This window comes from Papio anubis, chromosome 11 (assembly GCF_008728515.1).
Source record: "Papio anubis isolate 15944 chromosome 11, Panubis1.0, whole genome shotgun sequence".
Lineage (NCBI taxonomy): Eukaryota > Metazoa > Chordata > Mammalia > Primates > Cercopithecidae > Papio > Papio anubis.
The window spans coordinates 64,004,717-64,030,671 of record NC_044986.1 but is presented as its reverse complement, the minus strand read 5'-3'; the positions used below and the strand labels follow the sequence as shown (position 1 = coordinate 64,030,671).

Genomic DNA, 25,955 nt, shown 5'->3' with positions numbered 1-25,955 from the left:
AATTCTCAGTTTTAGTTGTTAGATAAGCAGGTTATGGTGACTGATGGTTAAAGACAGCACCAGAAGGAAACACATAGTTAATTATAGTTCTAACAGAGTCATCTTTATTATTCTAATAGGTGTTCTCAGAGTTTAACAATAATAGAGTTATTAGTCTGGGTTTTATACCTATGCCTATGTAATACAGTCTGACTTTGGTTGTAAAAGTGAAGACATTCCTTATGCGAGTTGACTAATGATGACATGGAACTGATAAAAATATGTTTCTACCATGAATCTTTTGACAATATTCAGCTAAGGTGCTTGAGATTTGATTTCTCAAACAAGAGCTAATTTGTTTTCACTAATTAGTGGTTAGTAAATATGGAACCCCATGATAATTTCCTAAGCCTGATGAATTTGGCCATAGGGCATGGTGACACATGCCCGTAATCCCAGCTCCTTGGGAGGCTGAACCAAGAGGATCACTTGAGCCCAGGAGTTCTGGGCTGTCATGCTGCGCCGACGGGCTGTCCACACTAAGTTCAGCATCAATATGGTGACCTCCTGGGAGTGGGGGACCACCAGGTTGCTTAAGGAGGGGTGAACCAGCCCAGGTTGGAAATGGAGCAGGTCAAAACACCTGTGTTGATCAGTAGTGGGATCGTGCCTGTGGATAGCGACTGCACTCCAGCCTGGGTGACATAGCGAGACTGTCTCTGAAAAGAAAAAAAAAAAGGAAGAAAAAACAAAGTTTGACTGTTAAGTTAAGAAAAAACTCAGCTCTTTTTAGTAACTATGTGAATGACTTTAGACTTTAACCGCCTATATTTAATAATAGCCACTATTATTGAGTTCTTATGATGATCAGGTTTTGTGTTAAGTGCTCTACTTATATTATTCATCTGATGTAAAGATGAGTAAACCTAGACACATGGATGTTATGTAACTTGCCTAAAGCCTTGTGGCAGAACTGGGATTTCAAACCAAGCCATCTGCCCAGGTGCGGTGGCTCACGCCTATAATCCCAGCACTTTGAGAGGCTGAGGCGGGGGATCACCTAAGGTCAGGAGTTCGAGACCAGCCTGGCCAACATGGTGAAACCCCTACTAAATCTCTAGTAAATCTCTACTAAAAATACAAAAACTAGCCAGGTGTGGTGGTGGGCACCTGTAATCTCAGCTACTCGGGAGGCTGAGGCAGGAGAATCACTTGAAGCCAGGAGGTGGAGGTTGCAGTGAGCTGAGATCGCACCACTGCACTCCAGACTGGGTGACAGAGCGAGACTGTCTCAAAAATAAATAAATAAATAAAAAAAAAAAAAAATAAATAAATAAAATAAAAATAAATAAAATAAAACCAAGCAGTCAGATTCTACAGCCACATAACCACTATTGTTTCCCGCTGCTGTCATTGCAATTATAATTAATAAACCCAAGTCTTAATAATTCATGATAATAGGGATTAGATGGGTAAGTGAAATCAAATCAAATCATTGATGCTGCTCAAATCTCATTTTAGTTTGGGCTGGAGTTTCTGTTTTCCAAATCAAAATCTCTAATGAAGCTCCTAATTGGTAATAAAATTATCACGTTTAGATTATGTTCTTTTTCATTTAATTCTGAAATTATTAATAAAAAAGAGACCAAAAGACAGGAAGAAGGAGCTTTGTAATAGATAATTTGTAAATTATAATTCAGAGACAGTTATCCTTGAGTAATGGTGGCTAAGCATCTTTGAAGAATTTGGATATTTTATATATTCCTAGGAGAAACCTACCTGACCATTTTGGGTATGTATGTATGTATATATGTATGTATGTATTCATTTATTTATTTAGAGACAGAGTCTCACTGTGTCATCCAGGCTGGAGTGCAGTGGTGTGATCTTGGCTCACTGCAACCTCTGCCTCCCAGGTTCAAGCGATTCTCCTGCCTCAGCCTCCCGAGTAGCTGCGATTACAGGCACCTGCTACCACATCTGGCTAATTTTTGTAGTTTTAGTAGAGACAGGGTTTCACCATGTTGGCTAGGCTGGCCTCAAACTCCTGACCTTGTGATCTGCCCGCCTCAGCCTCCCAAAGTGCTGGGATGACAGGTGTGAACCACCACGTCTGGCCTGGATATTTAAATATTTTGAGCTCATAGATCTCTTGGGCCATCATTTAAATTAAGTAGTTAAATTGTCATCACAACAACTATTTCAGTAGGAGCGTTTATTGGATGCTTTCTGAATTTCGTTATTGAGGAAATTATTTCTTAGAGGAAAAAGTCAAAATAGAAATATAGGGATCAAAAAAAGTTGGGTTGATCATGGCTGTTTTGGGGAGGATTGATGCCCCAACTTCTTCCTTTATGACATTTAAGTTTGACCTTTTTTTTTTTTTTGAGATAAGGTCTTGCTGTGTTACCCAGGCAGGAGTGTAGTGGTGCCATCATAGCTCACTGCAGCCTTGAACTCCTGGGCTCAAGGGGTCCTCCTGCCTTAGCCTTCCAAGTAACTGGGACTACTGGCATGTGTCACCATGCCCAGGTAATTATTTTATATTTTGTAGAGACTGGATCTCGCTTTGTTGTCCAGGCTGGTCTTATTCCTGGCGATCCGCTTGCCTCAGCCTCCCAAAGTGTTGAGATTACAGGCGTGAGCCACTGTGCCTGGCATGACACCTTATTTTAAACACTGATTTTTGTTTTAGGTTGAACAAATCCTGGCAGAATTTAAAGTCAGAGCTCTGGAATGTCACCCAGACAAGCATCCTGAAAACCCCAAAGCTGGTAAGAATTTAATAAAGGCTATTTCTCAAGAAAATGAGTAGTATATAGAACCAAAAGCCAGTGAATAGTAACTTAATTTTTTCTTGTCTATTATGCTGAAACGTATTCTTTCTTTGCATTATTGGATGATAGAAAGGGAGAGGGCTGTGCAGGATCTTTTCTAACAGTAGTCGTTTAAGATCCATTTTTCTTTCTGCTATAATGTGTTGCTTTGTGGTTTAAAATTCTTCTAGTTCATGCTTTATTTCACCAGTTATTGAGTGTTAACATAACTTAAGTATATTTGTAACCAAGTGGTTGTCTTTTTTTTGTTTTGTTTTGTTTTTGAGACAGAGTCTCTGTCACCCAGGCTGGAGTGCTATGGTGCGATCATGGCTTACTGCAACCTCTGGCTCCTGGGCTCAAGCGATTCTCCTGCCTCAGCCTCCCGAGTAGCTGTGACTACGGGTGCGCACCACCATGCCCAGCTAATTTTTTTTTTTCCTTGTATTTTTTTAGTAGACAGGGTTTCACTATGTTGGGCAGGCTGGTCTCGAACTCCTGACCTCAAGTGATCCGCCTGCCTCGACCTCCCAGTGCTGGGATTACAGGTGTGTATCCGGCTAGGCGGTTGTCTTGATGAGAAACTTGTGATTTCTTCGTTATTGGGAACCCGAATATATCCATATAGTCATACTTTTGTTTCTTTCCTTCACTATCACTTAAATATGCTTATGCCTATCCAGGCTTGTGAAAAATGTGAACAAACCAATAATCCTTCAGCATCCTGTCTCTCTTCTCTACTTCCCTGCCTCACTTGTTCTCTTCAGACCCAGACTTCCTGAAAAAGAAGTCCACAGTTGATGTCCCTATTTCCCTTCTCCCTATTTTTCCATTTATTCCACTCTGACTTCCCTAGTTTCTCAGAAATAAACCAAGGACTGCCTGAGTATCAAATCTAGTGGTTACCTTTTGGTACTTATCTCTCCTGAACTTGCATCAAAATTTGGCCCTGGTGACCATACCTTCCTCCTTGAAAGAAACTTTTTTTCTCCTAGCTGTCAGGATACTATGCACTTGTGGTTCTCCCCCAGCCTCTTTGGGCTGCTTTCTCTCAGTCTCCTTTGTGACTCCTCTGTTGCCCCAAGGTTCCCTCCTAAGCTCTCTTCTGAGCCCACTCCCCATTTTCTCCTGAAGCCTTGTCCAGGTCTGTAGCTTAAATCACCAGCTCTTTTGATGGCCCCCGAATCTATCCTTAACCTAGTTCTCACTCCCCATGTTAAGACTGTAGTTTTGACTGTTTCTGGGAAATTTCCATTTGGAAACATTTCAAAGTCACCCTGTCAAAAATTAGACTCATTATTGTCTTATTACCCCCTCTGAAATCTTGTTTATTTTTCTGTGTTATCCCATCTCTATGAATGACACCACCATCCATTCAGGTGGTGTCATGGAAGCCTTGTCTCCTTCCTCTCCCTCATGTCCATATCTGGGCAATTGCCAAACACTGTTGCTTTACCTTCCGGGTCTCTTTCCACTGTGTCCTCCTCCCTTCATCCTGGGTGCCATTGCTGTAGGTAAGCCCCCATCATTTCATGCCTGGATTGCTACAGCATTCTTTAAGTGCTTCTCATTGCAGATTTTTCTTTTTAATTATGGAAGAAAATAATATGCACAAAAAGGAATAAAGAATACTCTAACAGATGTCCACATATGTTCCACCCAGCTTAAAACTTTACCAGTGCAGTTGAAGTCTCTTGTGTTTCCTTACTCTGATTTTATCCTCAGGGTAGGTAATATTATATCTTAATTTTTTTTTTTTTGAGACGGAGTTTTGCTCTTATTGCCCAGGCTGGAGTGCAATGGCACGATATTGGCTCACTGCAACCTCTGGCTCTTGGGTTCAAGCGATTCTCCTGCCTCAGCCTCCAGAGTAGCTGGTATTACAGGCATGCACCACCACGCCCAGATAATTTTGTATTTTTAATAGAGACGGCATTTCTCCATGTTAGTCAGGCTGGTCTCGAACTCCCGACCTCAGGTGATCTGCCCGCCTTGGCCTCCCAAAGTGCTGGGATTACAGGTGTGAGCCACTGCGCCTGGCCTTATATCTTAAATTTGATGGTTATGTTTACTATATGCATATAGCATGTGAGTATATGTGATTTTTCTACAAGGATAATATCATACTAAGACCTATCCATAATTCCACATGGCACAAATCCAAACTCTTTTTTATTTAGAAAATGTTTTCTTTGAGTGGGCACGGTGGCTCATGCCTGTAATTCCAGCACTTTGGGAGGCCGAGGTAGGCGGATCACCTGAGGTCGGGAGTTCAAGACCAGCCTGACCAACATGGAGAAACCCTGACTCTACTAAAAATACAAAATTAGCGAGGTGTAGTGGCGCATGCCTGTAATCCCAGCTACTCGGGAGGCTGAGGCAGGGGAACTGCTTGAACCCAGGAGGTGGAGGTTGTGGTGAGCAGAGGTTGCGCCATTGCACTCCAGCCTGGGCAACAAGAGCGAAACTTCATCTCAAAAAAAAGAAAAGAAAAAAAAAAAAGAAAATGTTTTCCTTGTCTTCAAGTTCTTTATTTATTTTCTCTAGAAATCATTGATTCCTTTGATTTGCAAAAACAGATCATTTTTCTATATGTGAGGTAATCTTTTGTTAGATATTTAACTATTGCTTCTGCTCATTTGGTTTTTTTATCCTTTTTATTAACTTGTTTAAGGTACCATGAGCAAATAATAAGTGTGAGCTTGATAAATTTGTGCATATGTATAACCGGGTTAACCACTGCCCAGACAGATGTGGAACATCTTCAGCACCCCAGAAATCCCTTTCACTTCTTGTTCAAAGTCAGCACCCTCTCTCGTTTTTTGATCTCTATCACCATTGACTAGTTTTGCAGTTTTGGATTTCATATAAATCAAATCATACGGTATGTACTCTTTCGTGTGTAGCTTCTTTCGCTTCGCATTATGTCTGTGATGTACTGTGCGGTAGTTCATCCTTTGTCATTGTTGATAATTTAGGCACAAATCCCTTCATGCTATGTACCTTAATTCTCCATCCCCTTTTGCTTTCCTTTGCTGTGCCTAGAATTTCATGTTTCAGCCACTCAGAACTACAATAGTTCCTTCATGTGCCCTGCTCTTTCTATACCCCAGCCCTCTATGCTTGATGCTTTCTGCCTGGAACACTCTGTGGCTCACACATGTCCCTGACTACTTGGCCAGGTTGTGTTTCTGTGTCAGGTCTCAGCTGACCATCAGTTGGGAAGTCCCGTGTGTCCCACCTACCAAGAGCACTCTGTACGTCAGGCAGCAGACTGTGTGTCACACTGTCTCCTTATTGCATGTTTACTTATTAGTCATTCTGGAAGCTCAGTAAGGCAGACGCCCTGCTTGTCTTGTTCACAGTTGTGTGCCCCTAGTGTGCCACTTACTGAAGAGGACATCTATTCTGCACAATTTCTTGAATAAGTGAATGCATAAACATTTCTCTCTCTCCCTCTCTTTTTTTTTTTTTTGCATCAGTCTCACTCTGTTGCCCAGGCTGGAGTGCTGTGGCACAATCTCGGCTCACTGCAACCTCCGCTTCCCAGGTTCAAACAATTCTTGTCCCTCAGCCTCCTGAGAAGCTGGGATTACAGGCATGAGCCATCACACCTGGCTAATTTTTGTATTTTTGGTGCAAAAGGGGTTTCACCATGTTTGCCAGGCTGGTCTTGATTTCCCAACCTCCGGTGATCCGCCTGCCTCAGCCTCCCGAAGGGCTGGGATTATAGGCATGAGCCACCCAGCTGGGCCTGAACATTTCTTTTTTTTTTTTTTTTGAGACAGAGTCTCACTCTGTCGCCCAGTCTGGAGTACAGTGGCGCTATCTCCGCTCATTGCAAGCTCCGCCTCCCGTGTTCATGCCATTCTCCTGCCTCAGCCTCCTGAGTAGCTGGGACTACAGGCGCCCACCACCACGCTCGGCTAATTTTTTTGTATTTTTAGTAGAGATGGAGTTTCACCGTGTTAGCCAGGATGGTCTTGATCTCCTGACCTCGTGATCCGCCCGCCTCGGCCTCCCAAAGTGCTGGGATTACAGGCATGAGCCACCGCGCCCGGCCCCTGGCACAAACATTTCTTTAGGGGACATATTAACTACCTGTCTGAACTGGAGTTAATATTAAGATAGGTGTCCTAGCATAAAATTACAAAAATTTAGGTCAGGTTCGGTGGCTCACGCCTGTAATCCTAGCACTTTGAGAGGCCAAGGTGGGTGGTTCACGTGAGGTCAGGAATTTGAGACCAGCCTGACCAACATGGTGAAACTCTGTCTTTACTAAAAACGCAAAATTAGCTGGGCGTGGTGGCGCATGCCTATAATCCTAGCTACTTGGGAGGCTGAGGCAGGAGAATCGCTTGAACCCGGGAGGCAGATGTTGTAGTGAGCCGAGATCATGCCACTGCACTCCAGCCTGGGTAACAAGAGTGAAACTGTGTCTCAAAAAAAAAAAAAAAAAAAAAAAATTATAAAAATTTGATAAATACTTAAAAACAACCACCACCCAGGTTATTCTTTAACTGGGTTCTTTTCAGTGAAGCATGACTGTGAGTTGTTTCTCTGTCCCTGACAAACAATCTTTATTCAGGATACATGATGAATCACTGTGTAATTATTGCCATTTCTAGTTGCCATAGTGATGGGGGTTTTCATGTATGGGCGCCGAAGGCGTCTTGTTCAGAGAAACACTGGACTGTGTAAATATTGTTTAAAATGAAAAGGCACACAGACATCAATATCTTCTCTAGTCAGGCATGCATTTGATATATGATTCAACCTTTGGGTAGAGGGTGTTTTTTAATCTATTTAAGCATCCGTTTACTCAGTTTTCATTAATACAACTTTCTGAACATTTATGTGGATCTTTATACACTTGGATGATTAAGGTTACTTAATGATGAAAGTATTTCAAATATACATATGAGACAGGATCTCGCTCTGTCTCCCAGGCTGGAGTGCAGTGGTGCAATCTTGGTTCACTGCAGCCTCAACCTCCCAGGCTCAAGCAATTCTCCCACCTCAGCTTCCCGAGTAGCTGGGACCACACATGCGTGTCACCACACCTGGGTAATTTTTTTGTATTTTTAGTACAGCCATGTTGCCCAGGCTGGTCTCAAACTCCTGGACTCAAGCAGTCTTCCTTCCTTGGCCTCCCAAAGTGCTGGGATTACAGGAATCAGCTGCTGTGCCTGGCCAGACTATTTCAAAATCTATTTTTTTATTTTCTGGGCAGGACAGAGTCTTGCTCTGTCGCCCAGGCTGGAGTGCAGTGGCACAATCTCAGCTCACTTCAACTTCTGTCTCCTGGGTTTGAGTGATTCTCTTGCCTCAGCCTCCCGAGTAGCTGGAACTATAAGCGTGTGCCACCACGCCCAGCTGATTTTTGCATTTTTAGTGGAAACGGGGTTTCACCATGTTGGCCAGGATGGTCTCAAACACCTGACCTCAAGTGATCCACCTGCATCAGCCCCCCAAAGTGCCAGGATTACAGGAGTGAGCCACTGCACCCAACTTCAAAATATCTTTAAAAATTCACTTGGATACTGAAGTTTAGCTTGATGGAAATCCAGAATATAATGGACAGATTGTGAAATGTATCTAATTAAGGTGAAAAGCTAGACAGTAGAGGAACTTCAGGTAGGAGAAATTAAACTCATATCTATACCTTTTTGGTCCGCTAAATATAGCCTCAACTGTTGCCATTGAAATTACTGATGTGGTAGCATGATGGAGTAATGGATATAAACACAGGCTTGTTTGTCTGGATTGCTCCCATTCCACTTACAGTCTAGTTGATCTTGGGCAATCTTTCTGAGCCTCAGCATTCTTGTAGGTAAAGCAGATAGATTAGTAGTATATTACTCCAAGCATCTGCTGTGAAGATTAAATGAAGAGTCCCGCATGTGGGAAGTGCTTAATGGATGCTGGCAATTTTAATTCAGTGGATTGTCTTTCCTTGCTTTTATGTAGCAGCCCAAGGTAGACATTTCACATGATGGGATAGTTTTCTCTTTTTATAAGTAATGATTAGATCATTCTTTTATTCCCTGAAAAAAAAAAAAAAAGTAAATCTAAGGCCACTAGAAATCCCTTCCCCTCTGCAGATGTGGGTGCTGCAGACAGGACTGACTTTGCTATGGAAATAGTGTCCCTGATCCCCAGAGCTCCTGGCGCGTGCTCATGCCAGCGCTTCGTGTGGGTGACAGTAACTTTCAGATTAACACTTTATTAACTTCTCCATGGCTATGAAGAAAGTAGACCTAAGGCTGGGTGTGAAGGCTCACACCTGTAATCCCAGCACTTTGGGAGGCTGAGGTGAGCAGATCATGTGAGGTCAGGAGTTTGAGACAAGCCTGGTCAACATGGTGAAACCTCGTCTCTACTAAAAGTACAAAAAATTAGCTGAGTGTGTTGGTGGGTGCCTGTAATCCCAGCTACTGTGGAGGCTGAGGCAGGAGAATCACATGAACCCAGGAGGCGGTGGTTGCAGTGAGGTGAGATCGTGCCACAGTGCTCCAGCCTGGGCTATAGAGAGAGACTCTGTCTCAAAAAAAAAAAAAAAAAAAAAGAAAGAAAGTAAACTTCAGACTAAATTAAGAACCTGTGGAATGGCATTTTTGTTACTGATGTGCAAACTTCAAAGACATTTGGATATTAGAAGAAGGGGAACAATTTGTCCTTTGTTAACTAATATCTTTTAATGTCTCAATTTTTTTTTTTTTTTAACTTTACAGTCTTTACTGTTTTTCCCCATAGAATAAAAGTAATATAATTAATAAATAAATTGGAAGAAAAAGTCTGCTTTTATCTTTCCCTGATAGAGAACTACTATTAACAGTTGGTATATTTTCTTCCAGATTTTTTCAAAGCGTATTTTGACATCATATCATTATTATTTCTCAAGTAATTGTAAATGGCATACATTTAAAATGTGACTGTTATAATGCAAATTCTATTGTGAAATATGAATTTAAAATAACCTCTGTATTTTGAAGGTAGACCCAGGAGTTAAATCAGAATGTCTCTCAAGACTTCCAGCATCATTTGCTCATATAAGCTTACAAAATGAGATCTCTCTTCCCAGAACTGGCACGTGTTTACCTTGTGTGACTCATTTGATTAATTGCTACATTAATGGAAAAATATAAACCCAAACTTACCTTTGTTAAATGTGGTGAAGTGGATGGAACAAGAGAAAGGTCGTGTTATAGGAAAGATAAGGTTTCTTTTTTCTTTCTGCTTATCAACTGTTGTTGAGGGACTTACATCAGAATAATTCTAAGCAGCTTCTTTCATTCTGGGAATTCTGGAAAGTGAAGCCAACAATGACGAAGGTGACTCACAGATAAATACATAAATTTTTACAAGCACCACACGAGTAGCAAGTGGCATGTGCATCCTTGGTGGTAATTTAATAAGCTTTTTATTCCCATTGGAAAAAGTGACATCTCATTTATATAATGGGACATTTACATTGTCGTCAGCAACAGGAAGGATTGCTCTCACTGGACCAAGCTGCTATGGCAAGATACTTTTATTCATTCATTTATTTTCCTGTAGCGTTCAATAGCCCCATCTTTTTTTTTTTTTTGAGACTAAGTATTGTTCTTGTTGCCCAGGCTGGAGTGCAATGGCATGATTATGGCTCACCGAAACCTCCACCTCCTGGGTTCAAGCGATTCTCCTGCCTCAGCCTCCCAAGTAACTGGGATTACAGGCATGCACCACCATGCCCGGCTTATTTTGTATTTTTAATATAGATGGGGTTTCTCCATGCTGGTCAGGCTGGTCTCGAACTCCTGACCTCAGGTGATCTGCCCATCTCAGCCTCCCAAAGTGCTGGGATTACAGGCATGAGCCACTGCACCCAGCCTCATTTAGCATATTTTCAAGACTCATTCATGTTGTAGCACATATCAACATTTCATTCCTTTTTATGGCTGGATGATAATTCTTTTATGTGGGTATACCATATTTTGTTTATCAATTCACAGTTGATGGACATTTGTGTTATTTTCACTTTTGACTATTATGAATAATACTGCTATTATATGCTAGTTTTTGTGTGGACATATGTTTTCAATTCTCATGGATATATACCTAGGATTATAAAAGTTGGGTCATATGGCAACTCTGCTTAATATTTTTGAAGAACAGCCAAACTGCTTTTCAAAGTGGCTATACCACTTTACATTCCCACCTGTCATGTGTGACAATTCCAACTTTTTCACATTCTAGACAATTATTATCCTTTAATTTTAGCCATCCTAGTAGGTATAAAGTGGTATCTCACTATGGTTTTGATTTGTATTTCCTCGAGGACTAATTCTGCTCAGGATCTTTTCAGGTGCTTATTGGCTATTTGTATATCTTCTTTGGAGAAATGTTCATTCAAACCTTTTGTCCATTTTGCATTTGAGTTATTTGTCTTCTTATTGAGTTGTAAATGTTCTTTATAAATTCTAGATATAAGTACCTTATCAGATATATTATTTGCAAATATTTTTTCCCATTCCATGGCTTGTCATTTCACTTTGTTCATAGTATTCTTTGAGACACAAAAGTTTTAATTTTGATGTAGTCCAATTTATCTATTTCTTTTGTTGCTTGTGCTTTTGGTGTCATATCTAAGGAGCTCTTGCCTAAGCTGAGGTCACAAAGATTTATTCCTATGTTTTTTTCTCAGTTTTTTTATGTTTTTAACTCTTACATTTGGATCTGTGATCCATTTGAGTCAATATTTGCTTATAGCTTAAGGTAGAAATCTAAATTCATGCTTTTTATATATTGATATTCAGTTGTCCTAGCACCATTTGTTGAAAAGACTGATTTTTCTTCATTAAATTGTCTTGGCACTCTTGTTGAAATCAATTGACTGTAAATGTGAGGGGTTTGTTTCTGGATTCTCAATTCTATTCCATTTATAAGTATGTCTATCCTTATGTTAGTACCACACTGTTTTCACTACTGTAGCCTTGTAGTATAAGTTTTGAAATTCAGAGGTGTGAATTCTCCAACTTTGCTCTTATTTTTTTCAAGAGTTATTTTTGGCAATTCTGGGTCCCTTGTATTTGCAAACAGATTTTAGGACTAGATTGTCAATTTCTGCAAAAAAGGCAACTGGGATTTTGATAGCGATTATGTTGAATCTGCAGATCAGTTTGGGGAGTATTATCATTTTAGCAATAGTAAATCTTTATGAACATGGGATGTCTTTTCATTTATTTAGATCTTTTTTAGCGTCTTTTGACAATATTGTGTAGTTCCTTCTTTTGTTCAATTTTTAAAAAATATTATATTCTTCTTGAAGCTTTTTTTTTTTCTTTTGAGAAAAAGTCTTGCTCTGTCGCCCAGGCAGATTAATGGTGTGGTCTCAGCTCACTGCAACCTCTGCCTCCCAGGTTCAAGTGATTCTCCTGCCTCAGCCTCCTGAGTAGCTGGGATTACAGGCACCTGCCACCATGCCCAACTAATTTTTTTTTTTTTTTTTGTATATTTAGTAGAGACAGGGTGTCACCATGTTGGCCAGGCTGGTCTCGAACTCCTGACCTCATGATCCGCCCGCCTGGGACTCCCAAAGTGCTGGACTACAGGCACGAGCCACCGTGTCTGGCTCTTGATGCTCTTATAAATGGAATTTTCTTAATTTCGCCTTCAGATTGTTCATTGCTAATGTGTAGAGACATCACTGATATTATTTGTATATTGATTTTTTTATTTTTTTGGAGTCTTGCTCTGTCATCTAGGCTGGAGTGCAGTGGTGTGATCTTGGCTCACTGCAACGTCCACCTCCCAGATTCATGCGATTCTCCTGCCTCAGCCTCCCGAATAGCTGGGATTACAGGCACCTGCCGCCATGCTCAGCTAGTTGTCTTCTTGCTGTGTTTTCGCATGGGGGAAACAGAGTGAGCAAGTCGTCTGGGTTTCTTTTATGAGGGCACTGATTCCATTCGTGAGGGTTCCACCCTCATGACCTAATCATATCTCAAAAGCCCCATCTCCTAATACTATCATTTTGGGAGTTAGGAATTCAACATGTGAATTTTTGTTTGTTTTGAGACGGAATCTTGCTCTGTCGCACAGGCTGGAGTGCAGTGGTGCGAACTTGGCTGCCTGCAAGCTCCGCCTCACAGGTTTCAATGATTCTCCTGCCTCAGGCTCCTGAGTAGCTGGGATTACAGGCATGCACTAGCACGCCCGGCTGATCTTTTTTGTTTTTTTTTGAGATGGAGTCTCTCTCTGTCACCCAGACTGGAGTCCTGTGGCACAGTCTCGGCTCACTGCAACCTCCACCTCCCAGGTTCAAGCAATTCTCTCCCTCAGCCTCCCGAGTAGCTGGGATTACAGGCGCCTGCCTCCACCTCCAGCTATTTCTTTTTTGTGTGTTTTTAGCAGAGACGGGATTTCACCATCTTGGCCAGGCTGGTCTTGAATTCCTGACCTCGTGATCCACCCACCTTGGCCTCCCAAAGAGCTGGGATTACAGGCGTGAGCCACTGCACCTGGCCTACATATGGATCTTGTATTCTGCTCTGCAGAAGGTTTTTACTTCACTGAGGAGCAGAAGAGATTTTGGAGGTGTTTCTAACAGAGCCATAAAAGGTTTCTATTATATGCCATCTGGTCAAGTAGATTAGTGACAAGCTACCATTTGTCCCAGCATCTACCATGTTATTTATTATACTTAAGGCCTCTCGTTTCTCTTAGGACAAAAAGCAGACCAGCATCCTTAACATGACATCTCAGGCCCTAGTTGATTGAGCTATTGTCTGTCTACTGTATAGCCCCCCATCCCTCATCATTCTACCCCTAGCATTGTGTCCTCCAGCCACACTGGCAGTTCCTACTTCCTCTAAGTCACCGTGCTCCTTCCTGCTTTAGGGTCTTCAGTTTTACTGTCCCTCTTGCCTAATTACTGCCCTCTCTCACACCCAGCACTAAAAAAGGTAGTTTTCTTCCTACAAGGTAGAACAGTATTTTTTCAATGTTTACAAATGTGTCTTTCCCCTGCTAATAATGTCTATTGTTCACATCTATGTCATCAGCACCAGGAGTAGCATCTGGCACATGACTGAGGCACAATACAGGGAGTGGATAAACTGTATGCCAAGCACTTTACATCCATGATCTTGCTTGTCCTTGTGATACCCTTTACAAAAGCTTAATGAGGTAAATTGGCCCAAGGTCACGTAGCTAGTAAGTGGCAGAGTCATGGTTCTAGTAAGATCAGTTGGATAGTTTTGGAGTTTAAAATATCCCCTCCGAGAAAGAAGTGCTCATTTCTTGATTTGTTTTCCAGTGGAGACTTTTCAGAAACTGCAGAAGGCAAAGGAGATTCTGACCAATGAAGAGAGTCGAGCTCGCTATGACCACTGGCGAAGGAGCCAGATGTCGATGCCGTTCCAGCAGTGGGAAGCTTTGAATGACTCAGTGAAGACGGTGGGTTTCTTGCTGGGGATGACGTGAATTTGTGAAGCTCGGGATGCCCATGGATTAGACTCATGTAGTTGCTTAAAGAGTCATTTGGCAATAGGAGGGAGAAAACCAAGAAGTTAGCAGAGTCTGGATGTAATTTAGTGTCCATAAATCCCATGAAGAGAAACCAGAATAGGGGCAATGAATTTGTGCCAGAAGAGCCTGTGACTACATTTTTTTTTCAGTCTCTTTGGCTGTTTGTTTCAGTATACACACTCCCTGTTATTGCTTACTGTTTTATGAGCTCTAATAAACGTGCTTCTCAAGTTGCTCATGAATTGCTGAGTTTTAACCATTGTAAATTCATATTCTCCATCTTTTTCATTTATGTCAGCTTGTTCTCTTTTTTTTTTTTTGCTTGTTCTCTTTTTAAGGCTTAGAACTTTCATTAAAAAGGCAGGATCTGATTAGTCAAAGAAAGTCATGAATTATTCCTATTAAACATTCTGGTGAAAGAATTGTTAGACTTTAAAAACATTGTGTTATCTTCTTCATGTCATTAAAAGGCATAAATGTCAAAATATTCACTCTAATTACTGTCATATGTTTATTTTGTTCAACATTGACCTTTGTATATTATAGACAAAATGTAATTTTAAATATTTAGGCATGATTTATTACCTAGATTCTCTCCATTGGAACATTTTTCTATGACATGGGACTTATAATACAGAAATTACCTCATAGGTAAGTTTTCAGTGACAGTTATTAGAATTAGTGTATAAAATGATTCACATCTCTTAAATTATAGTCCTTCAGGGTTACATTTAGATTTCCTTCTTCAGAGTTTTTATTTTTGAAGACTTGAGCAAATTGTTGATAAAAGGCCCATAATACTGAAGGGTATTTTTGAAATAATGGGGAAGAGCAATGAAAAATTCCAAAGTATATGATTAAAGCCACTCTACATAAAGTGTAAGCTGTTTTCTTCTTTGCATTTTGGAAAGAAGTGTGCATTCATGTGGATTTGTTTAAGATGGGCTAATTATTTATGAGAGACTAACCATATGATTATTGTATAAATGCACAAAATTACTAGAGGGAATCTTTCAAAAAATTGTGACTTTATGTATCGAAAAATAAGATTTTTGTCATTTTTGTTGTGTAAATTCAAAATTCCTTTTTGACACTAGCTAAATATTGTTCTACCAACTCTGCATAACCATATTTCCCTGTCTTCTAAGTGTCACACACTGTAACTGCAACTGGATTCCTGACTGTTGCTATTCTATTCTATTCTATTCTATTTATTTATTTATTTATTGAGACAGAGTCTCGCTCTGTCCCCCAGGCTGCAGTGCAGTGGCGCGATCTCGGCTCCCTGCAAGCTCTGCCTCCTGGGTTTGCGCCATTCTCTTGCCTCAGCCTCCCGAGTAGCTGGGACTACAGGCACCCGACCCCAAGTCCGGCTAATTTTTTGTATTTTTAGTATTTTCAAAAACTCTTCTCCAAATCCCCACTTGGATTTATATTGCCAACATCTTTCCATTAAATACTAATTTCCTGTCTCCAAACACATCATTTCTGCTTTGAATGTAGCTTAACTGTGAACTGTTCGAGGTTTTACAATAATTACATTTTAGATATTACTGGCTGCATCATTTCTCTTGTCAGCAAAGTTGAAATAGTATGCTGGGCTATATTTGGCTTTAAATTTATTTTTATTAGTGGTACAAAAATGATGAGATGCCTATCTCTCTGCTTCAAATTAGCATTGATTTTTTTTTTCTCATATAGTCTTCTTTGTTTGGGCTAAACCTTATTGTTTCTGATATCCTTCTATTTCTCTTCCACAGTGGACTTTGAATCGTATATACCAAATATTACCTGTTCTATACCTCATTTGATAGACATTCTATAACTTTCCTTTCATTCCTTTTTGTTCTTTTTTTTTTTTTTTTTTTTTTGAGACAGAGTCTCACTCTGTCGCCAGGCAGTGGTGCAATATGGACTCACTGCAACCTCCGCCTCCTGAATTCAAGCGATTCTCCTACCTCAGACTCCTGGGTAGCTGGGACTACAGGCACACAACACCACACCCAGCTAATTTTTTTTTGTATTTTTAATAGAGACAGGGTTTCACCATGTTGACCAGGATGGTCTCCATCTCCTGACCTCGTAATCTGCCCGCCTCGGCCTCCCAAAATGCTGGGATTACAGGCGTGAGCCACCGCCCCCGGCCTCCTTTCTGTCTATGCCTTACAGTAACTTTTGCGTGTGAGAGCCTCACTTCTTTCTATAACATTTTAATTGTCGCCTTGTCTTTTTGCATATTTCATCTGTTCATCATTTTGCATTTGCTACTCTAGAGACATTAATAACAATGATCATACCTAGTATTGTTCGTCACCTAAGAGATCATGTCTATCATTTTGTAGATAAATGTCACCATTAGGGTGTTTGTGTCAGGTATTCAGTAGTGTCCCCTTTATTCCCAGTTTTGCTTTCCTTGGTTTTAGTTACCTGCAGTCAACCCCAGTCCAAAAATAGGTGAGTATAGCACAATAAAATATTTTGAGAGTGTAAGAGCACATTCACATAACTTTTATGACATATATTGTTATAATTATCCTAGTTTATTATTAGTTATTGTTATCAATCTTTTACTGTGCCTAATTTATAGCTGTGGCCATGCAGGCATAGTAGGAAGCTTTCCTGATAGGTAGTCTGTGGCCAATTGGACCCACCCCAAAGACACCTTGCCCAGCTGGGAACCAAGAAACAATCAGCAGACAAACAGGCCCACGTGGGGCTGACCCAACCAGCCCTCCCAGAGGCAATCAATTTGTCAAATGATCAGTTCACCAAAAATGTGTTTCCATTAACTCTTTATAAAATTTGTAGCAATTGAAGTGGCATGAGATAGTTTTAACAGCTTATGAGAACTATGCCCATATGGCCACAGTTATAAATTAGGCACAGTAAGAGATTAGTAACAATAACTAATAATAAACTAGAACAATGATACCAATATATGTAATAAAAGTTATATAAATGTGCTCTTACACTCTCTCAAAATATTTTATTATACTATACTCACCTTGTTTTGGACTGGGGTTGAACTATAAACTTTATCATAGGTGTGTATATATCAGAAAAAGCATAGTATATGTAGAGTTTGGTACTACCCAAGGTTCGGGCATCCACATGGGGTCTTGGAATACCCCTTGAGGATAAGGGTAGACTATCATATATGCCATTCTGACAATAAAATGATTATAACTTTATTATTTCAATTGCAGTGACATGTATCTAAAACGCATGCCCAGCACATTTATACATTTTTTTTTCTTTTTTTTTTTTTTTTGAGACGGAGTTTTGCTCTTCTTGCCCAGGCTGGAGTGCAATGGCGCCATCTTGGCTCACTGCAACCTCTGCCTCCCAGGTTCAAGCAATTCTCCTGCCTCAGCCTCACGAGTAGCTGAGATTACAGGCATACGCCACTATGCCCGGCTAATTTTGTATCTTTAGTAGAGACAGGGTTTCTCCATGTTGGTTAGGCTGGTCTCAAACTCCCGACTTCAGGTGATCCACCCACCTCGGCCTCCCAAAGTGTTGAGATTACAGGTGTGAGCCACCACGCCTGGCTAGATTGTTAAATCTCATAAATTCCCTTTCCTTCACACCATCAACCCTGTGTTTCTGCTTTTTATTTAAACAGTATAATCCCTCTGGAAGGAAAAGCATTGTTTGGGAGCATTATTAATCCCTGTACCTACAAGGCAGGCCAAATCACAGTATACTTTTGTAGCATCACACACAGGATCATATCTTGGGAATTTCCTTTCGGAAAATTCCTCAAATGAGCCACAGCCTCAGGGGTGCCACATTTTTTTAAATTAAAAACTTAAAAAAATTTTCAATAGCTTTCGGGGTTCAAGTGGTGTTATGGTTTGGATTTGTGTCCTGCCCAAATCTCATATTGAATTGGATGAGGGTCCTGATGGGAGGTGATTGGATCATGAGGGTGGATTTCCCCCTTACTTTTTTCATGATAGTGAGTTCTCATGAGATCTGATGGTTTAAAAGTATGTGGCACTGGGGCCGGGCACGGTGGCTCATGCCTGTAATCCCAGCACTTTGGGAGGCTGAGGCAGGTGGATCATGAGGTCAGATCGAGACCATCCTGGCTAACATGGTGAAACCCCGTCTCTACTAAAAATACAAAAAATTAGCCGGGCGTGGTGGCGGGCGCTTGTATTCCCAGCTACTTGGGAGGCTGAGGCAGGAGAATGGCATGGACCCGGGAGGTAGAGCTTGCAGTGAGCTGAGATCGCACCACTGCACTGCAGCCTGGGCGACAGAGCAAGACTCCGTCTCAAAAAAAAAAAAAATGTGTGGCACTTCTCCCCTTCTCTCTCTTTCCTGCCACCATGTGAAGAAGACCCTTTCTTCCCCTTCACCTTCCACCATGATTGTAAGTTTCCTGAGGCCTCCCAGTCATGCTTCCTGTTAAGCCTGAGGAACTGTGAGTCAATTAAACCTCTTTCCCTCATAAATTACGCAGTCTCAGGTAGTCCTTTACAGCAGTGTGAAATGGACTAATACAAACGGTTTTTAGTCACATGGATGAATTGTATAGTGGTGAAGTCTGAAATTTTAGTGCACCCATCACCTGAGTAGTATATGTTGTACCCAATATGTAGTTTTTTATCCTTCAGTCTCCCTCCCAGCCTCCTACTTTCTGTATATTATACCACTCTGTATGCTTCTGTGTACCCATAGCTTAGCTCCTATTTGTAACGGAGAACATACAATGTTTGGTTTTCCATTCCTAAGTTACTTCATGTAGAACAATGGCCTCCAGCTCCATCTAAGTTGCTGCAAAAGATATAATTTTGTTCTTTTCTAGGGCTGAGTAATATTCCATGGTGTATATATACCAGATTTCTATCATCCAGGAGTGATGCAGCTGAACTGGTATTTTTTCCCCACACTGTCTGTCACTTTACTACCCACTTATTTATTTCTCTTTTCGTTTTCTAGAAGTTCCTCCTGATAGTTTAATTTATAAAAATATTTTAAGACCTCACCCAGGTCAATGAATATGTTGGCAGTTTAAATTTAGACATGTAGTATTGGTCTGAAAAAAAGGGTTTGGAGTGAGGATTCAGTAATCCAGGTCTTTGGGATCCTGTGATAACCTGAAGAGTTATCCCAGGATTCCAAAGAATCTTAGGGAAATGTATCTTTGTCATGCTAAATGGTTTTACCCACAGAGACCCAGGGTGTGGATAGCTCTCCCTCTAGCACCAAAATATATGGCAGCGTGGATTTAGGATGCCTATGGGAAAAAGAAGCCACAGCAAAGGCACAGTCAAAATGAATGGCTGAGAAAAATTCTCATAAGCCGCTAAAACTATCTCATGCCACTTCAGTTGCTACAAATTTTATAAAGAGTTAATGGAAACACATTTTTGGTGAACTGATCATTTGACAAATTGATTGCCTCTGGGAGGGCTGGTTGGGTCAGCCCCACGTGGGCCTGTTTGTCTGCTGATTGTTTCTTGGTTCCCAGCTGGGCAAGGTGTCTCTGGGGTGGGTCCAACTGGCCACAGACTACCTATTAGGAAAGCTTCCTACTATGCCCACATGGCCACGGTTTCACCAGCCAGATGGGAAACAGTGTGCAATTCAACACCTTCTGCTAGTTCAAAAGGCAATCTGTCTTAATTGGATGTTATCCAAAAGCAGGTCAGAAATCACCCTGACAAATAAAAAATTCACTTGTGGTGATCGCTGATCCAGGATAATAATAACCAGTCAATTTTGTATAGCTATTTAGCTGATCTATGGCTCATCTAAGTCAATGGATTTAAAAAAATTTTTGTGCCAATGTTTACTGGAATGTAAACCAAATTTTTTATTTCCCTGTGTGTGTGTGTGTGTGTTTTAATGAATGCTTCACGAATGTGCCTGTTATCTTTGCGCAGGGACCATGATAATCTTCTTTGTATCATTCCAATTTTGGTATATGTGCTGCTGAGGCGAGCTCTATTTCCTAGTATTGACGAAGGTCTAGAATGTAAGAAAATGACTTCTTAGAGAAAAAAACAACTCATTTAAGAAGCTGGTAAACAAGTTAGTTGTGAAGGCAGAATAACAACATAGCAATTTCATAAACTGTTAAGATTAGTGGCCTTTGCACGTAGGTTTGCTGTCTGTTTAGTTTTAGTTCCTTCCATGCATATATAGATTTTCTGTCTTGTGCATTTTATTATCTTGCTCTACAGACTCTCCCCTTTCTAGTCTCTCTCTTAGTCGGTATCAATTGCTGTCATTTGATATCTTTTATTGCTGCTGATTCTATTGAAATGAGTAGCTCCATAATAGACTAGTTCGCTTGATGTTAAATGTTGTTCTGTGCAACTAATACCCTTGTGGAGTTGAGATATATGCTTGTGAACACAGAAATGAGTGATTTGCAGACTATCTAACTGTGTCCCAGCAAACAGTGATGCTTAGCATCACTCTGATGTTAGCCCTTTGATTGAACTACAAAGCATGAGAAGCACTTGTATCTGAGGTTAGATACAGTTTGGATATTTCTTCTGTATATTTCTTTAATGAGGATCAGCAGATGTAGGATTCTGATGATAACATATTTTATTCTGATTTACTCACAAAGGAGATGGATAAGACTACTATTTCAGAACATCTTTTCACTGAAACCTTTAAAGCATTTACTGTGGATTAGACATTAATTCTATCTAAGGCAGACCACAGGTACTTTGATTTCAAGAGAGAAGTACTGAGGCACAGAGATCAACACATCATGTACAGGCCACCTTGCTGGCTTGTGAAGCTCACAGTTTACATTTTCAGCTCTCTGGGCCCTGAATTCTTGAACGTCTTATTCCCTGTTTTTCACTAACCTTCGTAGTATCCTTTTGCAGAGGAAGTCACTGGCAGCCGTTTTTATTTTGTGCATATGCAAAAACCAAATCAAAACAACAAATCTAAACCAACCAAAGTCAATTTTTTTAATACCAGCTGAGGCATTGCCTCTTTAAAAAATTAACATTTTTATTTTGAAATAAAATCTACAGAGAAATGGGTAGTACTTGCATTTGCAATTTAGCAAATGGTTTTGAAGTGTTTACTCTCTAACTATTCCCTTCCCACACATATTGTTGGCACCAGGAATCTCCCTCCTTAAATGTTTTTGCATCGAAACTTCATCTAATTTTAAAAATAGAATATTTTCTTTTTTTTGTTTTGAGACAGAGTCTCGTTCTGTCACCCAGACTGGAGTGCAGTGGTGCAATACCAACTCACTGCAACCCCCGCCTCCTGGATTCAAGTGATTCTCGTGCCTCAGTCTCCTGGGTAGCTGGGATTACAGGCACATATTACCTTGCCCAACTAATTTTTGTTTTTTTAAGTAGAGATGGGGTTTCACCATGTTTGCCAGGCTGGTTTGGAACTCCTGACCTCGTGATCCACCTGCCTCGGACTCCCAAAGTGCTGGGATTACAGGCGTGAGCCACTGCGCCCAGCCTAAAATAGAATGTTTTCTAATTGTAGATATACATAATCTTCTCATAGAAAATTTGGGAAATACAAAAACAAAAGATGTAATTCTGTTACACATATATAACTACAGTTACATTTTGGTGCCTTTCATTCCCATTTCTTTTTCTTTTTCTTTCTTTTTTTTTTTTTTTGAGACCGAGTCTTGCTCTGTTGCCCAGGCTGGAGTGCAATTGTGCAATCTTGGCTCACTGCAACCTCCGCCTCCTGGGTTCAAGCAATTCTCCCGCCTCAGCCTCCTGAGTAGCTGGGATTACAGGTGTGCGCCACCACGCCCAGCTAATTTTTGTATTTTTAGTAGAGACGGGGGTTTCACCGTGTTGGCCAGGATGGTCTCAAACCCCTTGCCTCAGGGTTGCCTCAAGTGATCCACCCACCTTGCCTTCCCAAAGTGCTGGGATTACAAGCATGAACCACTGCGCCCAGCCTCTATTCTTTTTCTTGTTAGGGTGAGAGCTGATTACATTTATTGGTGGCAATGACTGTTTTATGGGATGGCTCTTGGATCTGGGGGTTGATTAGCCTGTGGACTGGTTATATTTGAAGAAGAGGATTCAGGATGACACTTCTTTGTAGTTGGGAAGAGATAGGTTGAAGGTGGGAATAAATGACTTCTTTGATTTGAATAGGGCAGAGAGCTAGAATATTTATAATTTTAGGGTGTTAAAAGGCTATGTTTCCCTCTAGTCTTGAGTTTTGGTAATAGAACCAGTATGTCACTGTTTCTTAGTACTTCAGGAATAGCTTCCCACAGTATCCAAATGAGGTTTTAAGAAATAGTTAGGCATTATTTTGGTTGATGGTAGGGCTAATGATTCCACTTGAAATATTCTTGACACAGCAAATCAAAAGCGCTCTTTTTCACTGTATTCATTTGTTAATTCGTACATCCATCTCTCCATTCATCCATCTGTCCAATTTTTAGATCTAATAGGAAATACATATACAGAACAGAAAATAAAAAAGGTACAGAAGGGTGTATGGTGAAAAGTAACTATTAATAGTTGGATTAATTACTATTTGGATTAATTTGAGTAACTTGTTAATAGTCAAGTCTAACATGTTGTTAGTTAGCGCTACAGTAGTAGGTCAGGTGTTACTACATATCAAACTTTAAATATAGAAAATCATATAACATCAATTTAATTTTTGTATCTCTGCTTTACATTAATTTAGTCCATGCACTGGGCCGTCAGAGGTAAAAAAGACCTGATGCTGGAAGAATCTGACAAGACTCATACCAACAAGATTGAAAATGAGGAATGGAATGAGCAAAGAGAAAGAAAGAAAGAGGAGCTGGCTTCAACCACAGAGAAAACGGAGAAGAAAGAACCCAAGCCCCTGGAGAAGTCAGTCTCTCCGCAAAATTCCGATTCCTCAAGTAAGTCATGTTACGTAACTGCAGAATGGAGAAAGTCTGAAATTAAAGAGCTTTGTTTATAATGTATTTATTCTTAACTTTTCCAATTTGCACAGCAGTGCCAAGTTTAAAGATTGGTTTAGCATCTTAAAAGAAACTTAGCATTGACACCGAAACTGGAAGGCATTCCTCAGAAGGGAAACCTTGAGACAATTCTCAGTGTCTTTGGCTTTACTGAAATAACACTAGCTAACATTGATTGAATGTTTACTATGTGCAGGAACACTCTTTACATATATTAGTTTACATGTATTATCTCATTTAATATTAATTTTACATATATTAACTTATTTAATTCTCACTACAAGCTTGTAGGCTGATGTCAATATTATTCTCATTTTATAGATGAGAAAACCAAAGTCCAGGAGGTTGAGTAATCTGCTTAAAGTCATACAGCTTGTATGGGAAGGGAAAGGGGTCTGAACCAAGGCAGGTTGGCTTCAGAGTCAGTGTTCCAAGGCATTGCCCTATCTTGTGATAATGCCTTATTTAATTTAAATTTTTTTTTTTTGAGATGGAGTCTCACTCTGTCATCTAGGCTAGAGTGCAGTGGCATAATCTCAGCTCATTGCAACCTCTGCCTCCCGGGTTCAAGCGATTCTTGTGCCTCAGACTCCCCTGTAGCTGGGACTACAGGCGCCTGCCACGATGCCTGGCTAATTTTTATGTTTTTAGTAGAGATGGGGTTTCACCATATTGGCCAGGCTAATCTCGAACTCCTGACCTCAGGTGATCCTCCTGCGTGGGCCTCCCAAAGTGCTGGGATTACAGGCATGAGCCACCACGCCCAGCCCAACAATGCCTTATCTGTAAGTGGCTCTCTAGACATTCTGAATCATTTATAAATCCACTGAAGCAGAGTATTATAGAAGTTTACCTCCTGGCTACCAAGCTACACTACCTGAGTTCACATCCTAGCTCTACTGCTTATCATCTGTATTACTTGGCAAAGTTACTTAACTTCTCTAGACCTCAGTTTCTGCATCTATAAAATAGGGATTATAATAGTACTTGCTCATCCAGGTGCATTGCCATGCACTTGTAGTCCTAGCTACTCAGGAGGCTGAGACGGGAGGCTGGCTTGAGGCCAGGAGTTCAAGGCTGCTGTGTGCGATGATCACTCCTGTGATTAGGTGCTTGCATTCCAACCTGGGTGACATAGTGAGACTCCATCTCTTAAATAAAAAATAGTACCTTCTTATAGAGTTACCATGAGGATTAAATGGGGAGATACATACAAAATGCTTAGCACAGCGGTTCACCTCTAGGAAGCCCTAGGTAAATGTTAGCTGTTTGTATCATTTGTCTATCTGACAATCTATCTAGCCATCTGACTAGTTTAGATGTGTTATATATACACACACATTGTAACTGTCCTTCAAATTATGTGTTGATTCTCAGGGTAGTGATGTAACACCCTATTCGAATTTAGCCTTTAAGCAGAACGTTCCTGAACACGCTAGAACACTTGTATTAAAAAGAAGATAGTTTGATGGCTTGTGGTGGCTTATAGTCTTTTGAGAAATAGTCACTTCAAATCTCTTTTTGGGGAGAACTTTTACATGTTCTCTTCTTGCTGGGAATGAAGTTTCATAGTGTTTGATTCAGATGTCTCTGTTGGTTACCCAAGAGATGGCTGTGGAGTCTGCACATTGATTGCATCACCCAGTAACTGGAAATGGTTATAATATAACAAACTGATCAAAGGAGAAGCCCGAAATGTAGAAAAACAGTGTTTTAAGCAAACACAGGAGTAAAATCACTCCTCTGCATGTAAACACGATGAATGTTCAGTTATGTGTGTCTTGAACCCCCGGGGGTTCCCTGAGTCATTCTGTTTTTGTCAGATTTAGACCAAGTCTGTGCACACCAGAATTAGGTGTAGTGTGGGTGGGGTGAGAGATACTTCAGAGACTCAGGCATAATGCTGAGGCCTCATGAGCCCCTCTTATAGGAAATTTTCCTTCTTTTTAAAAAAATAGTCATTAGATACTGAATAAAAACAAAAGAAGTATAGACTTGCTGTTAAAAAATTCAAAGAATCATATGTAGGCAGTAACTTAGTGTCTACCCCAGGCTGCCAACCTTCTCTGCTTCTATTTCTTTTTTTTTCTTTTTTTTTTTTTTTTGAGACGGAGTCTCACCCTGTTGCCAGGCTGGAGTGCAGTGGCATAATCCTGGCTCGCTGCAACCTCTGCCTCATGGGTTCAAGCGATTCTCCTGCCTCAGCCTCCTGAGTAGCTGAGATTACAGGCACATGCCACCATGCCCGGCTAATTTTTGCATTTTTAGTAGAGACGGGGTTTCACCATGTTGGCCAGGATGGTGTCGATCTCTTGACCTTGTGATCCACCGCCTTGGCCTCCCAAAGTGCTGGGATTACAGGTGTGTGCCACCGTGCCCGACCAACTCTGCTTCTATTTCTTGAAGTAACCAAGGCTGACACTCAGATGTGTTTCCTTCCACTACTCTCTATGCTAATACAAGTGTGTATATGTGCACTTATGAGAGCTTTAAAAGTAAAGAATGGGGTTATACTGTACACATTTCTCTGTGTTACACGGTGGTTAAGAATGTGGGTTCAGCTTTTCACTGATGAGTTGTATGACCTTGGGCAAGCTAGTTAACCCCTCTGCATCTATGTCTTCTTAATTATATAATGGTCAAAATATTAGTGTCTACCTCATAAGAATTTTTTTTTTTTGAGGAGTAAATAACTTAATTGTCTGGGT

General features: G+C 40.7%; 1 protein-coding gene and 1 non-coding gene across 2 annotated transcripts in view; one reads left to right on the top strand and one right to left on the bottom strand.

Annotated features, from left to right (window-relative positions):
- Nucleotides 1-25,955, top strand: part of DNAJC12 (DnaJ heat shock protein family (Hsp40) member C12) — a 43,284-nt gene that overhangs the window by 11,118 nt on the left and 6,211 nt on the right. The window contains exons 2-4 of the mRNA XM_003903879.5: nucleotides 2,675-2,753; nucleotides 14,095-14,234; nucleotides 22,980-23,184. Of these exons, the coding sequence (XP_003903928.1) occupies nucleotides 2,675-2,753; nucleotides 14,095-14,234; nucleotides 22,980-23,184 (424 nt within the window). The remainder of the gene's footprint in view (nucleotides 1-2,674; nucleotides 2,754-14,094; nucleotides 14,235-22,979; nucleotides 23,185-25,955) is intronic.
- LOC116269564 lies at nucleotides 20,159-20,265 on the bottom strand. Its single transcript, XR_004177189.1, has one exon. It is a non-coding gene; the product is annotated as a U6 spliceosomal RNA (small nuclear RNA).